The following is a 25,472-nucleotide window of genomic DNA, read 5'->3' on the forward strand; positions in this document are numbered from 1 at the left end:
TTTGTCTACACCCAGGTACTCCAAAGCTCCAGTTTCCTAGTTTATTATCACTCTGGACCTTTTTAATTTGCTTCTCTTTAAAAAAATTTTTTAATTTATTTTTTAAATTGGAGTATAATTAACCTACAGTATTATATTAGTTTCAGGTGTACAGAATAGTGATTCAACAATTCTACACATTACTCAGCACTCATCTTGCTAAGTGCCCTCTTAATGCCCTTCCCCTATTTCACCCATCCCCCCACTCACCTCCCTTCTGGCAACTATCAGTTTGTTCTCTATATTTAAGAGTTTGGGGGCTTTTTGCTTGTCTCTTTTTTTCTTTGTTTTGTTTCTTAAATTCCACATATGAGTGAAATCTCTTTCTCTGAACTGACTTATTTCACTTAGCATTATTCCCTCTAGCTCCACACATGTTGTTACAAATAGCAAGATTTTGTTCTCTTTTATGCCTGGTTTTTTGGTTTTTTTTTTTCATGTTTTATTTGTTTTTGAGAGAGAGAGAGAGTGTGAGTACTATAGGGGAAGAGAGAGAGGGAGACAGAGGATGTGAAGCAGGCTCTGCGTTGACGGCAGTGAGCCTGATGCAGGGCTGGAACTCACGAACCTCGAGATCGTGACCTGAGCCGAAGTCCACGCTCAACTGACCGAGCCACCCCGGCGCCCTTGTAGCTGTTCTTGATAGTGAAATTGGAGTTTGGTTAAGTACCATGACTTGACAGAGGGGGGACAATTCTGGTCTCGAGCTCTTGACCTTACAAAGTAACTGCCCAATGCAAATATAATGTAAGCTACATATGTAACTTAAAATTTTCTGAGTAGTCATATGAAAAAAGTAAAAAGAAACAAGAGATTTTAATGGTAATAATGTCATTCAACTCAAATATCTAAATATTTTTCATTTCAGCATTTCAGCATGTAATCAATATGAAAATTATTAAGGAGATATTTTATATTTTTTGTACTAAGTCTTTGAAATCTGGTGTGTATTTATGCTCATAGTGCCTCTAAATTTGGGTGAGCACATTTCATATGGTCAAGGGCTACATACGGACAAGAAGTTACTGCATGAGACAGAGCAATTATAAAGAAAGCATGGCAAAATTTTGGAGAGCGTCCAGCCTGACTTGTATTTGCAGAAAAGTTAAGTACATATTCTGAGGTTATACAACCAGTTAGTAAAAGAGGCAGGATTAGAATCCAATTATTCTTACCCTACCGTATGCTCTTATTTTCAAAGCTGATTAGCAACAAAGCCAGACTAGAACTCGCACCTCCTCCTTCCTGCTTACATCTGCTCTGGGCCTCTTTTCTACCAGGCATAGCCTAGAGGCAAGAGGCCTTTCTACCTGTCTTTTCTCCTAAATAAACTAACAGCCTCACTGAAAACAATTTGGCTGCAAACCAAGGCCAGAGGGGGGTCGAATTTTTCCATATCCTTCCACCAGATAATACTGTTTTTTTATGACTTGTCACCCTTGTCCCCAGAAACTGTTAGTTTCACCAAGCTACTTAAAAACGGATTCCTTTACGCAACAGTTCTCAATGGAGGTGTCCATCAGAATCACCTATGGAGCTTCAAAAGAATTCAAATCACTAGTCCCCTACTCCAAATCCTGAATTCTAGGTGTGTGGACGGATTCGAGTAGACAGCTATTTTTTAATGGTTCCCAGATGATTCTGATGCACACCCCCAACTCGCAATGACCTCGCCAACTGCCAGATCACCGCTGACATTGCTAGACCCCCAGGTGGTTGTACACAGTTCTGGTCGTAAGAAAGAGCCTGGTCTCAAGGAAAGAAATATGAGAAATAGGTACCCCAGCACCTCCCAGGGCGGGGCTGCCCGGCTTACTTTTCCTCCACACTCTCTGCACCCAAGGACACCTTCAGCCTCATTTCCTGATCCTACAGCCTCACCTGTGGTACAGCCCGGGGCTGGTGGGGCAGGCAGGAATGCAGCAGACAGGACTCGCTCTGGTGGCCTTGGCTGCCTGTGTGGCTTTTCCCTCCTCAGAAGGTGAGTGGGGGTGTTGGCTATGCAAGCCTCCCGTGGAAAGAGGGGGTGCTGCCTCCCCAAGATGGAGCAGGAAGGAGTGAAGTCCTGGCGGCAATTTGGGGCAGGAAGTTCGATCTCTTCAGGTAGGAATTTCCAGTTATCTACGAGAGACTGGCATAGATTTACATTGCTGATCTTCAAGAAGGATGGAACCTCATTTGAACAGATATTAGTAATTTGTCTCATGGAGGATGAGATCTTTCCACACAACAACTTTGAGCTGTGTTTCCTTTGCTGATGACAGTCTCTTAGAAAATCCCCAGGTAGAGGTTGGAGGAAAATCCCTATTATTCATCCGTCTCCTCCTTCCCCCAACCTGCTACACTGGAGACAAATGTGCATGTTCCTGCAGGAAAGGCAGACGTCACCTTCTGGGTTAGGGATTTGGGAAGCAACAAAGTCAGCCCTGTGGATACTGAAAAGCAAAACTGCAATCTGACCTTTAAGAAGGGATGCAGGATAAAGGAGACTGAACCATACAAATTATATCAAAGAGAACTCAAATTGTGAATTGCTAGCATATATATGGAGATAGTAACTGCATTTGAACCGGAGGCAATCTTTTCTACAGTACTTAGGAAAACCTAAACAGAAGTACTAAATACTTGACTGACTTGACTCTTTCCCACTGTCGTCTTTTCTGAAACTTGACCTTGAATAGATTCTATAAATCCAGAAGAGAGGTGAAATATAAGTCGTGTCTGATCTGCTTTTGAAAGCATTTGCCAACCCTTAAAAACTGACAGATTTCGTATATACATTCTCACATATACACCCCACTTGTATTTTATTTATTTTATTTTTTTTTAAATTTTTTTTTCAACGTTTACTTATTTTTAGGAGAGAGACAGAGCATGAACGGGGGAGGGGTAGAGAGAGAGGGAAACACAGAATCAGAAACAGGCTCCAGGCTCTGAGCCATCAGCCCAGAGCCCGACGCGGGGCTCGAACTCACAGACCGCGAGATCGTGACCTGGCTGAAGTCGGACGCTCAACCGACTGTGCCACCCAGGCGCCCCTACACCCCACTTGTATTTTAAAGCTTCTCTTGAAAAGTCACATCTGGCAACAACGGTCCCATGTCCTCTGGCAGGAATTGGCTAGAGCGCAGTAGCCCCTGTCCTTCTCTGAAGTTGGCTATCGTCCTATTAACTGCCTGGTTCCTGTAGGCATTTGTTTAGGGGACCCGATATAGTGCCCCAATGTACTGGGCTTGTATTACCGAGCATGGAAAGATCTAGATAATCTCTTCTTCATTTCTATCTGGATAATCTCTTCTTCATTTCTATCAATCTATCTATCTTATCAAGACAAAGACACAAGTGTATCATTTTCTATGTTTCTGTAAAAATTTTTCAGAAGAACTCACCATTGAAATTTTAGGATTCACTTTCACTGTTTCTCAAAGGCTTACCTGCTCAGGCTTTATTTCTAGTTTTGGCAATGCACTTTTTTTTTTTTTTTCACATAAAGCTTTGAAATAAAAGTGTATGTATCTCCCTTCAGCTTCCTGACGTGTTTCCAGCTGCCCCTCAGCAATCACAGCAGCTGTCCTGTGGGAGAGGAGGGAGAGACAGGCAGGCAGAGGGGCAGGGGTGATGAGGGATGCCCCTGCCAGACCCAAGGCCAGACTTCCCATGGGACTGAGTCCTGGCAGAGAAGGTGGGACAGCAAAACACAAAGGTGTTTGAAAAAGATCCAGTTGGTGATGAAAGAAAGAAAGAGAACTGAGGAGACCCCGCAGTGGCCTTTTGGGTGATTCCCAGGGCTTTTCCTAAGGCAGTTCGGGCCACAGGAAAATCACACGATCTGGGAAGCGCCCAACCCTCTGCCGTCTAAAAATAAGTGATGTTGGGTTAAAATACAAGAGGGTAGGCCTGAGAGCAGTTGTGGAACCTAGAGGGGTAACCCACTGCTTTCCATAAAAGCCTTCCATGGAGTATCTGTGTGTCCCACGTGCCCTGTGGGAGGCTCTAAGGGACTCAGACCTGGGGGAGGAGCAGGAGAGGAGGGAGGCAGGGAGGTGGGGAATACTGGGAAGTGCAGGGAAGGAGGTTTAAGTGGCTTTGACAATTGTCACAGGCTCCGGGAGGGGATCGGGAAGTGGTCTGTGCCAGTTGGTAACTTTGAGAAATACATTTTGTTCTTCCAGGCACCAATGGTTCCACTGCCTTAATGGTGCCTTAAATGGCCATTTTAATGTTATGGCTCAGTAATTGGCATTCTCAAAGCATTTTGCATGAATCAGGAAGCAGTTGACTTACCTGTAATTAAAAGCCTTGGATTCTACCCAAAGGTAGGAGGGTATATACACCTGCTGACGTGGCTGCTGGCTCCCAGAACTCAAAACCGAGTCCATAAAAATGTCTATCATCCACTCCGGTGGCCCTAAGCCAGATTATTTAAAGCCACAATCTAGGGCTTTGTGGGCTGGCTGTGTTACTATAGATATTTTCAGACTAAGGCTCCACTTGTCTCTGGCAGATGCAGGGTGAGGCATTTTGCCTCACAGTCCCAAACCGACTTGGTTCTGACAACCCGTTTTCTCACAGCAGGATGGTTCCTCGTCACACAGGCACTTGCTGGGGACTTGTCGTCTGCATCTTAAAAAGACATTTTGTTTTCTGTTTGTTTTAATTATAGGGCACTCGCTAGGGAGGATTACCAAGAATGTACATTTGTGCTTGAGGGGCGCCTGGGTGGCTCAGTGAGTTAAGCGTCCTACTTCAGCCCAGGTCATGATCTCACGGCTCGTGGGTTTGAGCCCCACGTCGGGCTCCGTGCTGACGGCTCAGAGCCTGGAGCTGCTTCGGATTCTGTGTCTTCCTCTCTCTCTGTGCCTTCCCGCTCTCTCTCTCTCTCTCTCTCAAGAATAAATAAGCATTAAAAAACAAAGAATATGCATTTGGGCTTGAAAGTTGTTCTGCACAGTCAGGACCCTCCACTTCCCCAGGAGTGGTTCCTGAGGGGCCTGACATGGGGGCCACCAACCTGTTCTTCAGTTTCTCTCCAGGTATACCCTTCTGTTAACACACCCTGCTTTCCTTAAATTCAATACCATTGTTAGACTAAGCGTCTAGATTTTGGTTAAGGAACCCAGTCATAGTATTTATACTGTAGTTCGGGTTTTTTTTTAAATGTCCTTTTCCTGTGTCTGGAGAAACAGAATAATATAAGAGCAGCCTTCTCAAATCTGAGTCATACATGGGCCCCTTTACAGGAAAACATTCTTTTTACTCTCAGTGGTAACCTTTAATTATTTTACTATGTTACTTGGTATATAAACATGAAACCAGTTATAAACCCCCTGTGTGTATATCTTTTCTGCAATTTTAAAACCAAAATAAAATTTAAATTTAAATAAAAACACAACTGCAAAGCCAAGAAGAGTTCAATCGAACAATATTAATTTAAAGTAATGGTTAATATTTGGCCAAAACTACCATCACCATTCCAAACACAAATATAGCACTGATCCTTAAGATGCAGATTTTGAGTTTTATGTGCATTTGCTAGCATGTTCAGAACGAGAAGTGTTTTCTCCCCACCACTTTTTTGTTTGAGCCAGGATGATATAACTGAGCCCTCCCTTAGCATGAATGCATTAGAAAATTCCACTCTGTTCCTTTCTGACTGGCCTAGGACAATTAAGGTAGGATCTGACCTGATAATAGCACTAGGCATAAACATAAGCAAAATTCAAATGTCCTGAAAGTGCTCTTTTAAGATAGTCTTCCAGAAGATCCAGAACATGTCTATTTAAATATTATGATCGAGACGACATATTAAAATTTAGGAATTGTCTGGAGAGCTCATAAACCCTGAGAACACGCTCATGAGCCCCCTGCTATGAAACCTTGTTTGAGAAATGCTGGCAAGCCTGGCAAGAGTCTCTTTGGATTCCAAAAGGTCAAGTCAGAATTCTAACTACATGAACTTGAGAAATTGTCTAACGTTCTGAACCCCAGTTTTCTTAACAGTAAAACAGGAATAACAATGCCTCTCTTACCTAGTTATTCTCAGGATTAGATGAGATAACAAGGAAAGTGTTGGGCATAGAATAGAAGAGGTGCTCAATAATTGTTAGTTTCCTTTCCTTTCCTTTCCTTTGGCCAGGTTCTATCACTAACTTTTTTTTTTAAGTTTATACATTTATTTTGAGGGAGAGAGAGACAGAGCACAAGTGGTGAAGGGGCAGAGAGAGAGAATCCCAAGCAAGCTTCGCACCATCAGCGCAGAGCCCAATGAGGGGGCTTAAACCCACGAACTGTGAGATCATGACCTGAGCCAAAACCAAGAGTCAGATGCTTAACCGACCCAGCCACCCAGGCATTGCTATCACTAACTTTTTAAATTAAAATTATGAGGGGCACCTGGTTGGCTTAGTCAGTTAAGCGTCCAACTTCAGCTCAGGTCATGATCTTGCATTTTGTGGGTTCCAGCCCCATGTTGGGCTCTGTGCTGATAGCTCAGAGCCTGGAGCCTGCTTGGATTCTGTGTCTCACAGCCCCTCTCCACCCCTCCCCACCCCCGCCTGCTTGCACTCTGTCTCTCTGTCTCTCTCTCTCTCAAAAATAAACATTAAAAAGTTTCTAAAATTAATTAATCAATTAAAATTATGGAAAGTCACAAAAATCAAATAATTGAATTCCTAAAATTATAAAAATTATAAAATAACAAATACTCGGGGTACCTGGGTGGCTCAGTCAGTTAAGCCTCTGACTTTGGCTCAGGTCATGATCTCACAATGAGTTTGAGCCCCGCATTGCACTCTGTACTGAGCGTGGAGCCTGGAGACCGCTTCCTGTTCTGTGTCTCCCTCTCTCTGCCCCTCCCCTGCTCATGCTCTGTCTCTGTCTCTGTTTCTCTCTCAAAAATAAATAAACACTAAATTTTTTTAAAAATGTAACAAACACTCAGTGTAAATTTTTAAAATATAGTTCCCTTTTCTCTATTCCTTTCATCCCTCTTCCCCATCCAGAGGTAATAAATAACCCCTCTGGGTTCTGTGTATCCTTCCAGAACTTTCTCTATGCATTTACAAATATGAACTCACACACATTCACACAGATTTTTAAAAACATAAAAAGGACAACAATCTACACATTACCTAATTTTTCTTTCACTTAATCATAGATAACAGTATAGCTGTTTCACACACACAGGTATTTGTTAAAAGTTTGGATCATTCATCTTAGAGACAACATACAAACTTCCAGGAATAATTTAGAACATTGAAGTCTCATTCATTCATTATCAGTCAGAGTCCAATTAAGAGACAAAAACAAGACATGAATTTGAACAGGGAAAGTTTAATATAACAAATTATTAGCTATAACAAGAGATAGGCTAGAAGGAGGCACACAGAACCCTGAAGAATACAGGGCTTTTGAGGGAAGAGATCTCATTACCCCTTCCCTGCCCAGCTGAGATTCAGACCTTGTTAGAGAGGGCACAGCCATGGCTCACCGAGTGGCAGGAAAATCACTGGTCTGCCTTCCAGTTTGCAGGAGCAAGTTCTTCACAGGGAGGTGTCTCATTGGAGACACTCTGCCCCAAACTGCCCCGAGTTGGGGGTGCTGTTGGCTGTCATGTGCTCCCAGAGCCTGGTGCTGCAGAAATGATAGGGGCGCACCCTGGAACTTGGAAGGAAACCCCTCTTGCTGCAATGCCTTTCCAGTGTCCTCCACTGACAAAGGTTTAACATCGTGCCTGCCCGTGAAGGAAAAATATTAAAGGGCCCATCTTAATTCCCTAGAACTGGCCATTAAGGGTGAATTTGAAGCTGAGGGGCAGTAAATGGACAGTGGGCGCATTCCACAAACTTAATATTGACACCTGGATGCCTACTGTGGGGCAGGTGATGTGATTTTGTTTCTAACTATTGAGTGTTTACTATTTGTCAGCCTGGTTTTTTTTTTTTTAATAAATGGTTATTCATTTTTGAGAGAGAGAGAGAGAGAGAGAGAGAGTGCAATTGGGGGAGGAGCAGAGAGAGAGAAAGAGAGAGGGAGAAAGACAGAATCCCAAGCAGGCTCCGTGCTGCCAGCACAGAGCCTGACAAGGGGCTTGAACTCACGAACCATGAGACCATGACCTGAACTGAAGTCGGACACTCAACCAACTGAACCACCAGGTGCCCCTGTCAGCTTGTTCTAAGCACTTAATGCATAAACTCAAGCAGTCGTCACAACACCCCTGTGAAGAAGGTGCTATTACCATCCTCATATTACAGATAAAGAAACTGAAACAGAGGGAATGAAGTAACTCATCCAACATAAGCTTGTAAGTGATAAAGCCAGGAGTCGAGCCTGGTTGTTTGTCTCTGTATGCTTAACCACTGTGCAGTAATGCCTTTCGGCATGTCCCTATGGCACAAAATTATCCTGATCCCCTTCAGGAATATTCCCTGACCGGTCCAAGTGTCCATGCTGTGAGAAGCATTAGTGACCAAATGTCTTCATATGAAGGTAAAGAAAAAGCCTCATTCACTCTTTACATTATCCCAGGGTTCCAAAAATATCTGGGAGGATTTTATTTGGGAGGATATTATTTGAGCATAGCAATCTCATGCCTCATTGCTTGGTGAGTCCTTCCCACCTCCTCGATGTTAGCAGTGGACACCTCCATTTGTGGTTATATCCACAATGTGATGTGGCTCCATTAAGGCGTGAAGTCCACTAGAATAGGGAAACGTATCCTTAACCAAACACATACATGTTTATTTACATATTGCTCTTCTTAAATTGAACTCACAAACTTGAGACAAACTCACAGCAGGCAAATGAATCTTATTTTTATCTTTATCCTAGGAATCCTTTCCCCAACAGTGGCATAACATTTGCTTTGTTTCCACTTTACTGTGTCCTATAAAGTGTTCTTTATACATGTGTTTTGCAAACTGCTTTCTTTTTTTTAATGTTTATTTTTGAGAGAGACAGAGACAGAATGTGAGTAGGGGAGGGGCAGAGAGAGCGGGAGACACAGAATCTGAAGCAGGCTCCAGGTTCTGAACTGTCAGCACAGAACCCAACACGGGGCTCGAACTCACAAACCATGAGATCACGACCTGAGCCGAAGTCCGACTCTTAACCAACTGACCCACACAGGCGCCCCGCAAACTGCATTTCTAATAAGCCGCCGAGTGATGCCATTCCTGCAGCTCTGGGAACCACATTTTGAGTGGCAAGAGACTATACGATACATCCAAGTAAGAAAGGAGGCTGGTTCATCTCTCTGTAATAACAGAATCATTTCCTTAAAAACCAGAATCTAACTTTCACATCACAGATTTGATGTGAAGTGTTCTAGTGTTCATCTGAACAGATCTTGGGCAGGAAATCTTTAAAGCCTTGGTCCAAAATTGGATCATAGGCAGAACCAAATCAGGGACAGACAATCGTGGCAAATCACCCACCCAACTCTGACACTTAATACTGGAAACATTACAACAACAACAAAACCCCAAACCAACAGAATCGAGAGCGATAACACTTTAATAGTAAGACAAATAGTAAGACTTTTAATGAGACACTGATATCTTTAAATTATTAAATATAATGGGGCAAGTGATTTATCATCATGAGTTGACCCCTAATTACTTAAGGGTGTAGGGATGAAGTTTCTAAAAGCATTGTGTAATTTAAGGACATTTGGGACATAAGACCTTGACCAAACACTGATAATCTTATTTCCTAAAAAAAAAAAAAAAAAGGAAAATAATTTTAATAGCATTATAAGCCTTAAAACAAGATAAAATGAAATAGAAGACATGAGAGCTTAGTTCAGCTCAAGAGACATTTATTGAGCACAAATACCAGGCACTGTTCTGTGTGGTGTGGGCACACAGATACACTGAGGGAGCTCACAGTCAAAAGACATAGTCCTTGGGGCGCCTGAGTGGCTCAGTCGGTTAAGCAGCCGACTTGGGCTCGGGTCATGATCTCGCGGTCCGTGAGTTCGAGCCCCGCATCGGGCTCTGTGCTGACAGCTCAGAGCCTGGAGCCCATTTCAGATTCTGTGTCTCCCTCTCTCCGACCCTCCCCTGTTCATGCTCTGTCTCTGTCTCAAAAATAAATAAACATTAAAAAAAATTAAAAAAAAACATAGTCCTATCAACCCTTCATTTTATACACGGTAATGACAGGAAAGCACAGGATGTTGTGGCACCACGGACTCACATAAGGAAACAGCAAGACTGGGGGAAAGGAGACTTGATGAGGTCTTGAATTCGGGCAGTGGTAACAGGGATGAGAAGGTGGGGGACAAATCTGAGAAACGTCACAGAGAGTAAAATATACAGAAGTTTGTGACTGGCTGTGGAGTGCCAGAGGATGGCGTGACACTTGGGTTTCTGGCTTGGGTAGCAGTAAATGACCTTTCAGTGAGACAAGGAAAGGAAGGATGTTTCAGTGGTAGGAAATAATGTCTTCAGTCCGGGATTTATTGAGTCATCTACAGCCTGTGGACTATTCGGATGTATGTTCAACAGCAGTGGACGGACACCTGGGTGTCTCAGTTGGTTGAGCATCCGACTTGATTTTGGCTCAGGTCATGATCCCAGGGTGGCGGGAGTAAGCCCTGCGTTGGGCTCTGCGCCGAGCATGGAGCCTGCTTAAGATTCTTTCTCTCTCCTTCTGCTCTTTTCCCCCACTCATGCTCTCTCTCTCAAAAAAAAAAAAAAAAAAAAAAAAAAAGACAAAACACAGCAGTTGAACATACGTCAGGATTACTGGCATAAAGGGTAAAGTAGATAAAGATATTTAAAAGTTACCGACATAGGTAGTAATTCAAAGCATGAGATGTGAATGGAAAGAAGAGTGGAAGGTCAAGGATGGAACTTTGAGGAATAACTGTTGAGGAGAGGAGGGGTTCAAGAGCAGAGAATGCAATTTCTCAGTATTAGGAGAATTAGGAGAGATGTGTATTTTGTTAATCTGGGATATGGAAAATTTCCAGGAAGGAATGGGTACCAATGTCACGTGCAGAAAGGAGGTCCTGTAAGATAACGTTAGAAAAACATCTGCTATTGGAGGTATCCTGAGGGCAGGTACCATGACTTACTAATTTTTGTATATTTAGTGCTTAGAACAATAAAAGACACAAGGTAGGTACTACACAAATGCTTATGGAATTTTATTGACCTATCACTTTCATTAGTAAAATGATGAGTTTATTCAAACCATTCAAACTCAAAAACGTTTGAGATAGTGTCGGTATTTTCCCAAGGGAGTTTTTCCTTGACCTAACCCAAGCTAAATTTTCAGTAAAAAAACAAAATAAATAAAGAAAACTTATCAATCCAAGGAAGGAAGGGGGGGGGGAGGATGATAAAAAGAAAACAAAAAAATAAGGCGAATAAGTAAATTTAGCCAGAAGGTTAGTGTCACAATATTAATAGTAGAAAAGTAGAATTTAGGCAAAAACTTGCAGTAGGACTAAAGGGACTTTACAGAAGGATAAAAAGTATCAGTTCACCAAGAAGGTACATTTAGACCTGTCATGCAAGTGCAGGGTCAAATTTTGTTTGTTTTTTTTTAATTGTAGGAAGGCTGACCATTGAACACCCTAGGAGTAAGGAGCCCTACTTCACCCTCCCCTAGAGGAAAATCCCCACATAACTTTTGACTCTCCCCAAACTTGACTAATAGCCTACCCTTGACCAGAAGCCTTACCAGTACCATAAACAGCTGATACATATTTTGTATGTGACATGTATTATATACTGTACTCTTAAAGTAAGCTAAAGAAAATGTTAAGAATACCCTAAGGAAAGTATATTTAAAGCACTGTATCAAAAAGAAATCTCTGTATAGGTGGACCCACACGGTTCAAGCCTATGTTTTCCAAGGGTCAACTGTGTTTTATTCATCATTTTTTTGGTATAAACTTTTGTTTTCAAAAATATTGCCTGAAAATATTATTTATCTCAATTACGGAGTTTTTTGGGCGTCCATTTAAATTTTGTCCGAGGCTACCGCTTCCCTCCAATCCCGGTTGTGGTCCAGAAGGATACTTGGGTGCATCTGAAAAATAGAACTCCAAGTGATATATTGCAAACGGGGACAGAATCGGAAGGAAAAAAATCTGACATAATCTCGACACCAGTGTGAGATTTTTAACATACCCACCTCGGAAACGGACAGATCAATCAAAAAACTAAAAATTTCCCGCAGCTCTACGAAGGGCAGCGGCCGGTAGCCCAAGCCGGAGCTGGGTGCTCCGAGCCTCAGTCCGCGCCGCCCAAGCGCGGCCTCAGGACGCTGGGGGCGGAGGCTGGAGTCGCCAGCGGCCTGGGGAGGTCCCAGGCGACGCCGAGCAGGTGCCTGCAGTTCCCTCGGCGGCCGCCATAAGAGGCTAGCGCTTTCGGGTGCCCGTGGCCCCTCCCCTGGGCGTGGTCCTTATTCTCCTCCGGCCGCTTCTCCGCGAACGTCCTCCTCGGCGCCGCGCGCACCACCCACGGGCTAACAGAAAAGCCGCCGGGCCTCGCCAGTGGCGCCAAGTCCGCTGCGCAGGCGCAGAGGCAGGAGGAGCGGCGGGTTGTGGCTCCGGTATGTCACAACAGGCACCACCCGCTTGCTGCAGCCGCTCTCCCTCCTCCTTCTCGTTCTTGGGCTCGGGATCCAGTTCCAGCACCAAGGCTCTGGCTCTCGGCCTCTCCTGCTTCATGGCCGCCACGACCTCAGACACGTGAGCGTGACGACCGTAAAGCGCCGCGACGTCGTGCTTTTGTTTTTTTCCCCCCATCTTTGGTTTTTGTTTGTTTTAGTTTCCTACGATGTTTCTTTTCCAAGTTCTTCGTTGAACGTTTTTTTTTCGTGCGTGTGCAAATAAATGCACTTAGGCTAAATTTATAACCCACCGGTTATAATAATGAATAGCACTTACACTTTTCAAAATATTTTGTGATTTTTTTCTTTGACCTATGAATCGAATACGTTTTTTTAGTTTCAAAACACATGATATTTGTAAGTTTATAACTATTTGGTATATTATTTAGGTTCAAGCTTTTAAACGGTTACTTCGCATAGGAACCTCCTCTTCAAACACTATTAAGAATGAAAAAGGAGCCCTGACTGGAGATAATACTATGCAACTTTGTGATGTAGAGGAGAAAAAAACCCTTTCATTCTACCCTTAATAGGTTCTTGACTGGGGTCCCTGTAACAAAAGGCATTAAAAGGGGGAAAGCATACACATCTATGTAAGACATGGGAGCCTTCATAAGGAAATGAAAACCTAAAGAAGCAGTTTGAGTCAACACATAATTAAGTGGGGCAGAGTGGTAAATTGTGGAAAAGTGATAAGACGAAGGTATTTGGGCCAGGGCGGTTAGTGACCACAAAGAGAAGAGTTAGTTTAACAGGATTTGCACAGATTTCTCTTGGCCTCAACTTCCCCGCTCACAGGGAGGGGTGAAGTGCCGCCCCCTAGTGATAAAAATGTCTCTCTTCCTCCTGGTTCAGGGAGGGCACCTTTTACTTGGGAGTTTTATCTCCTGCTTGTAGGAAAGTTAGAATGCCCTTTTTGCATTGCTAATTTTAAGTGGTTTTAACTTAATATGATAGAGTGGTACTTTTGGAGGTGGAGTTTTCCGAATGCCTTTAGTGAAATTAAATTAGAAATTGTCGATGAAATGGACAGTTTCTTAGAAGACTAAGATATCAAGATTGGAGAAGATATAGGAAACCCCAAAAAAGCAAATAACTGTTAAATCAGAGTTGAACATGTTGCCCTCAAACAGACATCAGGCCTAGATGGTTTCAGAGGTTTTACCAAACATTGGAGGCACAGACAATCCACAAACTCTTCAAATAATAGAATAATAGAGACAGCTACCCAATGCATTGTTGAGATTAATACAACCTTAATACCCAAAACATTCAAGGTTGATATCAGGGGATAAAAGTATGAGCTAATCTTGTCTATGAAAATAAATGCAAAATTTTAAATAAGTAGAAGATCAAACTCAGAATCATATAAAAATTAATACATAATGACCAAGTATGGTTTATCCTAGGAAGGCAAGGAAGAAAATAGATTAATCCATTATATTAATTAAAAAATTTGTTTATTGAGGGGCGCCTGGGTGGCTCAGTCGGTTAAGTGTCTGACTTGCGATTCATGAGTTTGAGCCCTGTGTCCGGTTCTGTGCTGACAGCTCGAAGCCTGTATCCTGCTTGAGATTCTGTGTCTCCCTCTCTCTCTGTCCCTCCTCCACTCACCCTCTGTCTCTCTCTCAAAAATAAATAAACATTAAAAATTTTTTTTAATTTGTGTATTGAGTTTACAATGGGTTAAGCAGTGTCTAGGCATTTAACAAAGTAATGGATTAAAGGAGAAAAGCCTTTTATTTCTATACAGGAATTGAGAAAGAAGAGATAAAAACATCTCTTTACCTAGAAAACCAAAGACTATCCACTCCAAACTCTTACAACTAAAAAAGTTCAGCAAAGTTGCTGGATACAAGAGCAACATAAAACAATCAACAGCATTCCCACACATCAAAAATAACTAATTAGAAAACACAGTTCTTCAAAAGACCATTCACAGTAGCACAAAACCTATAAAGTACCTAGGAATAGATGTAGGATAAGATATACAACAATATTTTATTATTTTCTTCATAAAGGTCTTGAAGGACATTGAAGAAAACCTGAATAACTAGAGAGAGAATTCCGTATTTATGGATGGGAAAACAATATTTTTCAGATGTTAGGTCTCCCAAGATTTAGTTCTAAATTCAGCAGAATTCCAACCAAAATTTCAAAGATTTTTGCAGAACTTAACAAGCAGATTCTGAAGTTTATAAGAAGGGTAAAGGGCCAAGAACAGTCAAGACAATTTTGAAGAAGAACAAGTTGGGTGGGGAGACTTAACTGTGTTAGATACTAGGATTGATTAAAAAGTCACCTTAATTGAGACAGTGTGGAACTGATGCAAAGACAGATAAATAGAGCAATGAAACAAGAGAAAGCTCAGAAAGAGACCTATGTGTATATGGGAACACGAAGATTTAAGGGGTATATATGTATCAGTGAGACTGGGTGGTTCCACTGTGTAAAGGAAGCAATCTTACCAACAAAAGATCCCTCTGTACCAATATAGACAAAAGAACACAATATATTATTGAGCGAGCATTAACAGATTTACAAGCCTGAAAGTGACTATGAAGTCAGAACGGAATCATGCACATTTCATACAGGAAACAAGAAGGCTCCATGCTCAGTGTAGAGCCTGATGACCCATGACCCTGGGATCTTGACCTGAGCTGAAATCGAGTCAGACCACTCAACCAACTGAGCCACCCAAGCTCCCCAGGTTGGTAAAATTTTTAATGACTTTATGAAGTGTTGTTGAGAATGTGCACAAATGGAACTTTCATCCACTGCAGGTGGGAGTGTAAGTTGGTGTGATCACTTTGAGAGAAATTGGTCATTATCAAATACAGTAGAAGGTGCATATTTCTTCTCTGTAGTCTTCCAATGTTAGTATATGTGCTGCCAAAGCGAGTATATCCTACAACCTAGTGATTCCCTGTGTAGGTCTATTCTCCTCAGAGCTGTGGTTCTCCAAGTGCGTTCCAGAATTAGCGGACTCAGCATCACCTGGGAAGTTGTTAGACATGCACATTTTTAGGCCTCATCCCAGATGTACTGAATCAGAAACCTCAGGTGGGGGAGGGATTGACAGCAATCTGGTCTAAAAAACCTTCCAGATGATTCTGGTGCACGTTTAATTTTGAGAACCACTGCCTTAGAGGAATTCTCATACAAGGCCCAGGGAGACATAGAAGACCAAGCAAAGCTTAACTTAGTGGTTTTAAAAAGTGTCAGGCTATCTGGATTCCAATTCCAGCCCCACCAGTTTTTGGCCCTTTAATCTGGAGAAAGTGATGTAGCTTTTCTGTTAGTAACCCATCTATGAGATGGAGGTAAATCTAGTACCTTCTGCATATAGTTGCTGTGCATGAATTAATTCACATATGGCAGTGGCTGACACAGAGTAAGCACTCAACAAATGTAGCCTCTTGTTATCATTAGGATATTTATTGCAGCCTTACTTGTTATCCGTAAAGTATTGGAAAAAGATTTCTTAAAAATAAGGCTGAAAACAAACATGGAAAAGGATTAAAATTGGTAAAATCTTGAATGGGGTGTATAGGTGTTGTATCATCCTTTGTACTTTTCTGTGTTGAATATTTTGATTTTGTTTTTTATTTATTTTTGAGAGAGAGAAGGGTAGGGGCAAAGAGAAAGGGAGACACAGAATCCAAAGCAGGCTCCAGTGCAGAGCCCAACACAGGGCTTAAACTCACTAATCCCTTGTGGGGTTCAAACTCATGAACCATGAGACTGTCACCTGAGCTGAAGTCAGGCGCTTAACCGACTGAGCCACCCAGGCACCTCTCTCTATGTTGAGTATTTTGGAAGCAAAGGAGGAGAGCAGAGGGTGTCATCAGTTCTCTCTCCACACTTACATTTCCACAGAAGATTGTTAAAGTAAATCATGATGTCTTCATTAAAAATATTTCCATAGGGGCGCCTGAGTGGCTCAGTCAGTTAAGCCTCTGACTGGCTGAGGTCATGATCTCACGATTTGTGAATTCTAGCCCCACATTGGGCTCTGCTCTGACAGCGAATAGCCTGCTTTGGATCCTCTGTGTCCCTTTCTCTGCTCCTCCCCAGCTTGCTCTCTCTCTCTCTCTCTCTTTCTCAAAAATAACTGAACATTAAAAAAAAGTGTCCTCGAGATTACTGAACTTGTGTTTTTGGCATATTCCTCTTACAATTTGCATTCACAATGCATAATTTCACCAAATTTGAATATATCTATCTTTCCCCACATTTGTGCCTTTATACTCATTGTCTCCTCCACATCTACTGCTCTATTCAAACTCTCCATCTTTCAAGTCCCCAGCTCAAATGCTACCTCCTTGATAAAGATGTACGTGGATCTCTGTTATAATTTTCTTTTCTGCCTGTGAATGCAGGACACTCATTCTATTTCTCACGTAGCCCTTGCCACATTCTGCCTTATGTTAGAAGTGTTTCCCCCCTACTTTGTCTCACACTTCTTATACAGTAGCAAATTGTCTTTTAATGGGGCAAAGATTAGTATAGTCTACAAAAAATTGGAGAATGATTTAAGTATTGAGTTCAATTTACTGAATACACACATCAGATGCTACCCATGGAAATTATATGGTCCGGGCTCCACTGGCTGGTGAATAGCCATTATGATGTTCCGAGTCCCCACCTTGTTGCTTAGTCAGTCATCCCACATGTTTTTCCCAGGATTCTCCAGTCCAAATATTCTTGATAATTCTCAAATTGTGGGTTGTAGAAAAAGGGCTTTTCCCTCTAGGAATCTGGGAGAGGTGGTCTGATAGGGTAGGGATGCTGGCCTCTCACGTGATCAGTGCCCCTACCTGCAGTATTATGGTGCCTCTTCTGGGCAGCTGCTGTTGACCCACTGCCTACTCACTGGTGGTTGCCTCCTTCCCCCAGAGGGCTGACCTTAGACCGGCAGGGAAATGCATCTACTGTTCTCATAAATCACCTTCTCAAAGAGATTCCCAGGTGGAGCTATTGGGATGACACACTCCGGAGTGTCCTTTCCAAAGCAAAAGGGCATGTCTGGGGCAGTTAGGAAAGGGGGTGAGGGTGGAGCGGAAAAAGCCTCACAATAAACCTCAGATCTTTGCTCGTTCATACCTCTGGGCCCTGCAGCTTTATTAAGCCCCCTCTGCAAAGCCTTCTTTCTTATTTGCAAAAATTTCCCCATATTTCCCTCAAGGAGCCCCTACTCCATCAGACGGGTCTGTGTTTAAACTCCAGCTCTGAAACAAAAATAGGTTCTTTCCCGTGGGATTCCATGCTTTGTGTAGTGGTGGCCCTAGGGTGGTCTTTTGGGGAAGGTGTAGTCTTCTAATCCCTGATCAGCTTGCTTCCCCAACCAAGTAACTGTATAAATTGAATTAAAACTCTGTAAATGCAGAAGAAACGCCACTTAATCCCTCTTTTCAACCTTGTTGCCGCCTCTAAATCTTTCCTATCTGGAAATTCTGGATCATCATTGCAATCAGAGGAAGTTGCTGACCATTCTTTGAAATGGAAATACTCTGACAGGACGCTGATCGAGAAAACCTGTAGGGGGCGCAGTTCTCCAAAAGAATCTTGGCATTGCCCTCGTCCAAACTACCCTGTTAACAGTCTACGCGGCCGAACTTTTTGAGCATTCTTCACAGGATTCCATCTCTCCTGACTTTTTATATTTCCAGCTGCCTCAGGAGGGCACCAGTCACATCTGCCAACATGAAATAAATCTGGCCTGCCTCTTGCCTTTTGATAGTTAATCCGATTTAGGTTAAATGATCTCCAGGTGAGCCTGCCCTACCTTCATTTATGAGAAATGTAATCCAATTTACTGCTGAATTTACGTGCTTTTCTGGCTTGAAACTATTCCTTGAATTGATGTCAGCACTCCGATAACTCAAATTCCTAATCACACAGATCTGCCAGTATTTCTTAATTCCCACAATGCTTCTGGAAGTCCATTTCATATATTATAGTCGCTTGGGTCACAACTAATAGCAGTGGTCTGAGTGTTAGCTCTCTGAAGCTAGTAACTCTTCATCTGTCTACTCCCAGGGTTTAGCTAGCGACTGAGTCTATAAGAATTTACAAGTATATGTATTTGGATATTACTCTATAAGAATTCACATAGTGATTCTTATGTAGTAAGACGGTGAATGAATGGATGGATACACGAATAAACCCAAAACTTTGGGATTTTAAAATAGTTTGACTTGGAGAATAGGCACCATAGTGTAGCTGAAGAAACAATTCATTTTAGGAGATAAATACTTTAATAAATGAAAGGACAACCAATGTTCTGTGCTCCTATAGCGCTTAAAAACGGAAACAATTCACATACATAAAATTTACCATTTTAAAGCCTACAATTCAGTGGTTTTTTAGTATCGTCACAGAATTGTACAACCATCGCTACTATCCAATTCCAACATGTTCATGTCTCCCCCCAAAAAGACCATGTACCTGTTAACAGTCCCTCCCCACTCCCTCTAACCCCCAACTCCTGGCAACAACATCCCGTCTCTATGGATTTGCCTATCCTGGACATTTCATATAAATGGAATCACACAATATGTGGCCTTTCGAATCTGGTTTCTTTCACGTGTAACCCCATTCCACTTTACACATCAATCTGCTAACGTTTGTTTTGCTATGTTATGATTATTTGCTGACCTCCCTGCCTCCCACTGGACTATTAAACACTGCAAGAGCAGAAAGTTTGCCTTGTTTATTTCAACATTTCTAATGTTCAGGACCTGGCACAGAATGGACACTCAATAAATGCTTGATCTTCCTATTCCAGTCAGTCTGGTTTATTGGTGTTTGGATGTGCCTCCATGCACACTCCTTATATGCATAACAAAATGAAAAGCCCTTTACTGCATCTAGATGCAGAGCAAAGAGGCTCTCCTCCTTAAGGCTATGAGACTAGGGTCAAGGCATTTCCCTAAGGCTCTGGAGAGGATCTGAAGGTAGCACAGAGGTTCTTGTACCATAGTTGATGAGAGTCTTGCCGGAGTATCCTTGCCCTGGTCTAAGACACCAGCTTCTATGTGTTGGACTTGGACTCTGTGAGTTATACAAGCAATAAAACATTCTTTTCTCTCCTACCCCAGTGCTCTGGACACACAGTTCCTTCTACTTGGACTGCTCCACTCCCTTTCTCAATCAGGTTAATTTTTACTCCACTTTTAGAATTGAGTCCAAACTGATGCCTACCTTGTCTTTCCTATTCAGAGTTAATTTCTCTAACTTTCTGTGTTTCTATAGGACTTGGTTCAGATTTTCATAGCGTTGGAGGTTTAAAAAAATACAAATATTGCATGCCAGTTAAAAAGTTGCCCCCCCTCTGGAAGTGGTCTTTGCTTATAAATTCGGGCATATACAATTCCATAATTTTTCCTCTGTGTATGTGTCACATTCTTTTTATAAAAATGGGGTCATTTATAGTTATTATACTGAAACTAGCTTTTCTCCCATAACAATAAAACAATAAATTGTGGATATTCATATATCTTAGTGCATACACACACACACACACACACACACACACACACACACACCCCTCATCCTTTATTCCATTTGGATGTACTATTACTTATTTGTTGGTAGACATTTAGATGGTCTCTAATTTTTTGCTATAGTGAACAGCTGTGCATCTGTCTTTATGACTTGTGGGAGCCTTTTGGAAGAACAGAATTCTATAAGTTCAATTATAGTGGGCTAAGAGGGTTGTATCCTAAGCATTTAATTCTAAATGTGCCTCCACTACTATAGCCTCTTGAGGACACGGACATACTGTCATATTTATTCTTGTATCCCCCACTTACTGGCATTGTGCCTAGAACATTTTACCTGTACAATAAATATTGTTGAGTAATTAATGAATAGGTGAATAAATGAATAATAATGGAAAGTTTTGATGCTCAAAAAGTGAGTCACATAAACATTCTTAACTTCATATTCAGCTCCTCTACTCCATAGTTGTGAGGGACCTGATGTTTCCATGTGGACAAAGCATGAATATTGAGATTTTCCCCTATCCTAAGGGTAGGTGCCTCTATTGTTTAGAGCTGACACTATGAAGAGGTCAAAACATTTCTTTTAGCACCTAATTCAGGAGCTAATTTCTGTTATCATGAGGCTGCCACCTGCACCCACTGTTGGCTGTAATTTCTAAAAAATATTTTTAAAATTCACTGCCCACTTGGTGGACTGGGAAGCATAGGAGAATACTGTGTGCATGTGGCATGTAGGAGTTTGCAGATACACGTTTTAACTTTTTTTTTTAATGTTTATTTATTTTTGGGACAGAGAGAGACAGAGTGCAAGTGGGGGAGGGGCAGAGAGAGAGGGAGACACAGAATCTGAAACAGGCTCCAGGCTCTGAGCTGTCAGCACAGAGCCCAACGCGGGGCTCGAACACACGAACCGTGAGATCATGACCTGAGCCGAAGTCGGACGCTTAACCGACTGAGCCACCCAGGTGCCCCCAGATACACGTTTTAGTAGGGGATCGGATTCCCTTTCATATTTGTGTTGCCCTCCTTACATCTGGGTAACGTAAGCTCCTCCTACCTTGACCTCCTTCTCCAGTCACTCTGCACCTTAATGCATTTTGCTTATCACTGCAAGATGGATTTTCCTAAAACTCTTCTCCTTTCCCAAATCTTTAATGATCCCCTTTTCATAAAAGATAAACCTCCTTAGACTGACATTCAGGGCCTCATTGGTGTGACCTCAGTCTATCTTTTGAACCATAACCCCAATAGCTTACCTTCCTAGCTACTCATTTCAAACAGTGTGGTCTATTTTTCTCCATTCCCTAAATACATCTTGGTCTTTCCTATCTCGGAATTCTTGACCATGCGCTTTATTTAGTCTTGACAAGTCTTCATTTTCTCCACCTATCCAAATTCTTAAAGATTCATCCAAGTCCTTCCCTGGTAGGAAACTTCAAACCTGTTCCAGGGACCCGTGTGGTCTCTCTCTTCTAAACTGTGTGGGACACTCTGTCAACCTCACTTCTTTCAACTCGAATCAGGTCCGTCTTCAACCCTGCTAGCATCGTTGTCTGGAGCTATTTTTCATCTCTTCACTTGTTTTGTGTCTTTGTGTGAACTTAATGTTTTGTCTTCCCCAAATACAGTGTAAGTTCTAAAAGGGAGAGACATGTCCTGTCCCAGGTCTGCATTCACAGAGCCCTCAGTGAGTGTGTGCGCCTTGCTTGAGTGGATTAGCATTCTGTTTCTCTGGAATCTACAAAGAGAGCCAGGACCAGGTCGTTGCGTATTTGTTGTTTGTTGTCTTTACTTTTTGTTTTTAAATTCCAGCAGAGTTAACATGCAGTGTTGTATTAGTTTCAGGTGTATAATATCGTGATCCAGCCATGCCATACATCACCCAGTTTCTCATCACAACAAGTGCACTCCTTAATCCCCATCACTTATTTCATCGTCTCCCCACTCCCTTCCCTCTGGTAACCATCAGTTTGTTCTCGATAGTCAAGAGTCTGTTTCTTGGCTTGTCTCTCTCTGTCTCTGTCTCTCTTTCTCTCTCTCTCTCTCTCTCTTTACCTTTGCTCATTTGTTTTGTTTCTTAAATTCCACATATGAGTGAAATCATATGGTATTTGTCTTTCTCTGACTGACTTATTTCACTTCGCATCATACTCTGTAGCTCTACCCATGTCATTGCAAATGGCAATATTTCATTCCTTTTTATGGCCAAATAATATCCCATTGTATATACATATACTGCTTCTTCTTTATCCACTCATCTATTGATGGACACCTGGGCTGCTTCCATAATTTGGCTATTGTAAATAAGGCTGCTAGAAACATAGAGGTGCATGTATCCCTTTGAATTAGTGTTTTTGTATTTTTCGGGTGAATACCCAGTAGCGTGATTGATTACTGGATCATAAGATATTTCTATTTTTAACTTTTTGAGGAACCTCCATATTGTTTTCCATAGTGGCTGCACCAGTTTGTCTTCCAACCAACAGTGCGTGAGGGCTCCTTTTTCTCCACATCCTTGCCAACGCTTGTTGTTTCTTGTGTTGTTATATTAGCCATTCTGATTGGTGTGAGGTGATATCTCATTGTATTTTTGATGTGCATGTCCCTGATGAGTGATGTTGAGCCTCTTCTCATGTGTCTGTTGGCCATCTGGATATCTTCTTTGGAGAAATGTCTGTTTCTATCTTCTGCCCATTTTTAAATTGGATTATTTGTTTTTTGGCGTCCAGGCCGTTGTTCTATGAATTGTAAGATGTAACATTTTCTTTCTTTTCTTCTTTTAGCCATACTTCCCATTGCCTCCAGCTGTTGCACTGAGGTTTCACGTCATATTTCCAGAAGGCTTCTGGAGAGAGTGAATATATGTCGCATTCAGAGAGCTGATGGGGATTGTGACTTGGCTGCTGTCATGTGAGTGCCCTGCCTCCGGGAGGTCTAAAACTGTCCAGTGATCATTTCTCAGCCAGTGAGCAGTAGGTTGGGAAGGCTTTGCCTGAGTGCAACATACAAGCGATCGTTCAAACGAGGGGGGGAAGAGTAAATACTCCACCTTTCCGGCACCAGGCTCCCTGGAGTGAGCACACAGTCTCTGAGTACCTGCATGTTCAGAGCCCCACACTGGCCTCCGCTGCCCCTACTGCAGTGCTGTGATTCAGGATAAATATCTTCAGTCACTGGACAATGTGCGTGACTTTTCTAAACAAAACTAGGCACACTCTGGGTAAAAGAACAAAACAAAAACAAAAAAACAGAAGGTGACTCTGTTTTATTTTGTGACTTTAACTGTAGCTTTTTCCAGGCAAGTATACAGGTTGCTGTCTTTTTTACTCTCTGAATTCATCAGGGGTATATACAAGGTTCAAAGAGGTAGCACCTCACACCTGTCAGAATAGCTAAAATTAACAACACAGGAAACAACAGGTGTTGGCAAGGATGTAGAGAAAGGGGAACCCTCTTGCACTGCTGGTGGGAATGCAAACTGGTGCAGCCACTCTGGAAAACAGTGTGGAGGTTCCTCGGAAAGTTAAAAATAGAAGTACCCTACGACCCAGCAATTGCACTACTAGGTATTTATCCAGAGAATGCACACCCGCTGCTTCAAAGGGGCACATGCACCTCAGTGTTTACAGCAGCGCTGTGAACAATTGCTAAAGTATGGAAAGAGCCCCTATGTCCATCGACTAATGAATAAAGATGTGGCGTATATACAATGGGATATATTTGGCTATCAAAAGGAATGAAATCTTGCCATTTGCAACAATGTGGATGGAGCTAGAATGTAGTATGCTAAGTGAAGTAAGTCAGTCAGAGAAAGACAAATACCATATGATTTCACACATAGGTGGAATTTTAGAAACAAAACAGGTGAATATAGGGGAAGGAAAAAAAAAGAGAGGGAAGCAAACCATAAGAGACTCTTAACTGTAGAGAACAAACTGAGGGTTTGTGGAGGGAGTTGGGTAGGGGATGGGCTAAATGGGTGATGGGTATTAAGGAGGGCACCTGTCATGATGAGCACTTACATATAACACTGGGTGAGAAATCACTAAATTCTACTCCTGAAACCAGTACTACACTGTATGCTGACTAACTAGAATTTAAACAAAACTTGAAAAAATGGGGGCGCCTGGGTGGCTCAGTCAAAGCATCCGGCTTCGGCTCAGGTCACGAACTCATGGTTCGTGGGTTTGAGCCCCGTGTTGGGCTCTGTGCTGAGAGTTCAGAACCTAGAGCCTGCTTCAGATTCTGTCTCCCTCTCTCTCTGTTCCTCCACCACTCAACTCTGTCTCTGTCTCTCTCTCTCCAAAATAAATAAAGATTAAAAATGTTTTTTTAAGCTTGAAAAAACAAACAAGTATAGAGATGTCTGTACCTGTCACATGCAATCAAGCATGAATGCTCATCTTTGCTCTTGATTCTGGGCTGTTGGCTCATGGTGAACCCTTTCACCCTTACCTCTGGCTCAGTTATTAAAAATTTTAGATTTCTGTGTTCTTCATGTCTCCATAGAAACTTTAAAACCAAATCTGGATTCTGACAACAATGCTGTGAGGAAGGCGTACATTATCTCCATGTCACACAGGATAGAGCTGTGGCTGAGGAGATTACATGGTTAACCTGGGTGACGTACAGCTAGAGAATGGCAGACATGGGTTGTGAATCAGGTCTTTCCATTAGGAACACCACATGCCTCAAAGATCTCTCAAAAGTGATGATGCAACCAACCATAAAATGCTCTCTCCAAACTTCATGGATTCTGTTTAAATTCTAGTTTAAATTCCACTTATGGCTGCAGGGGGTGCTAATGAGCCATTTGGTATCCCTTCTTTTAGCTCCAAATAAGGCCATTGCTTATGCCTGAGTTCCTGAGTCACTGAGAAGCTTCTTTATTTATTCAATGAATTCAACAAATAGTTATTGATTAACATTTATGTACCAAGCACCATTCTATCCTCAGCTTGCGCTGGGGATGCACCAGTGACACAAAACAGACTATGCCCTCCTGCCGTCCCCAGAGATTCTATTCAGCTGGGTCCTACAGACCATTCTCTGAGATTTAAGATACATTTTTATTTCCCTTTCAGAGGAATCCATCCATTACCCAACTTTGAAAAACACTGCTCCAAGACAGGATTCTTAGTCAAAGGAAGAGGGGTGCCTGGGTGGCTCAGTGGGTTAAGCATCCCACTCTTGATTTTGGCTAGGTCATGATCTCACGGTTTGTGGGAAAGAGTCCTGTGTCAGGCTCTGTACTGTCAGCACAGATTCTAGGATTGCCTCTCTCTCTGCCCCTCT

General features: G+C 42.3%; 1 protein-coding gene and 1 long non-coding RNA gene across 3 annotated transcripts in view; one reads left to right on the top strand and one right to left on the bottom strand.

The window, feature by feature from the left end:
- The first annotated feature begins 1,862 nt into the window (after nt 1-1,862).
- Nucleotides 1,863-25,472, top strand: part of CCL28 (C-C motif chemokine ligand 28) — a 28,210-nt gene continuing 4,600 nt past the window's right edge. The window contains exons 1-2 of one of the 2 annotated variants that reach the window (XM_053200906.1): nt 1,863-2,020; nt 22,961-23,087. In XM_053200906.1, the coding sequence (XP_053056881.1) occupies nt 1,957-2,020; nt 22,961-23,087 (191 nt within the window). In that variant the 5' untranslated portion in view covers nt 1,863-1,956. Of the gene's footprint in view, nt 2,143-22,960; nt 23,088-25,472 lie in introns of both variants that reach the window. The other variant, XM_053200896.1, reaches the window with a different exon arrangement.
- On the bottom strand, nt 11,182-13,507 carry LOC128311257 (uncharacterized). Its single transcript, XR_008289455.1, has 2 exons — nt 12,190-13,507; nt 11,182-12,084 (listed from the first exon to the last, which is right to left on the bottom strand). It is a non-coding gene; the product is annotated as an uncharacterized LOC128311257 (long non-coding RNA).

Source organism: Acinonyx jubatus, chromosome A1, assembly GCF_027475565.1.
Source record: "Acinonyx jubatus isolate Ajub_Pintada_27869175 chromosome A1, VMU_Ajub_asm_v1.0, whole genome shotgun sequence".
NCBI lineage: Eukaryota > Metazoa > Chordata > Mammalia > Carnivora > Felidae > Acinonyx > Acinonyx jubatus.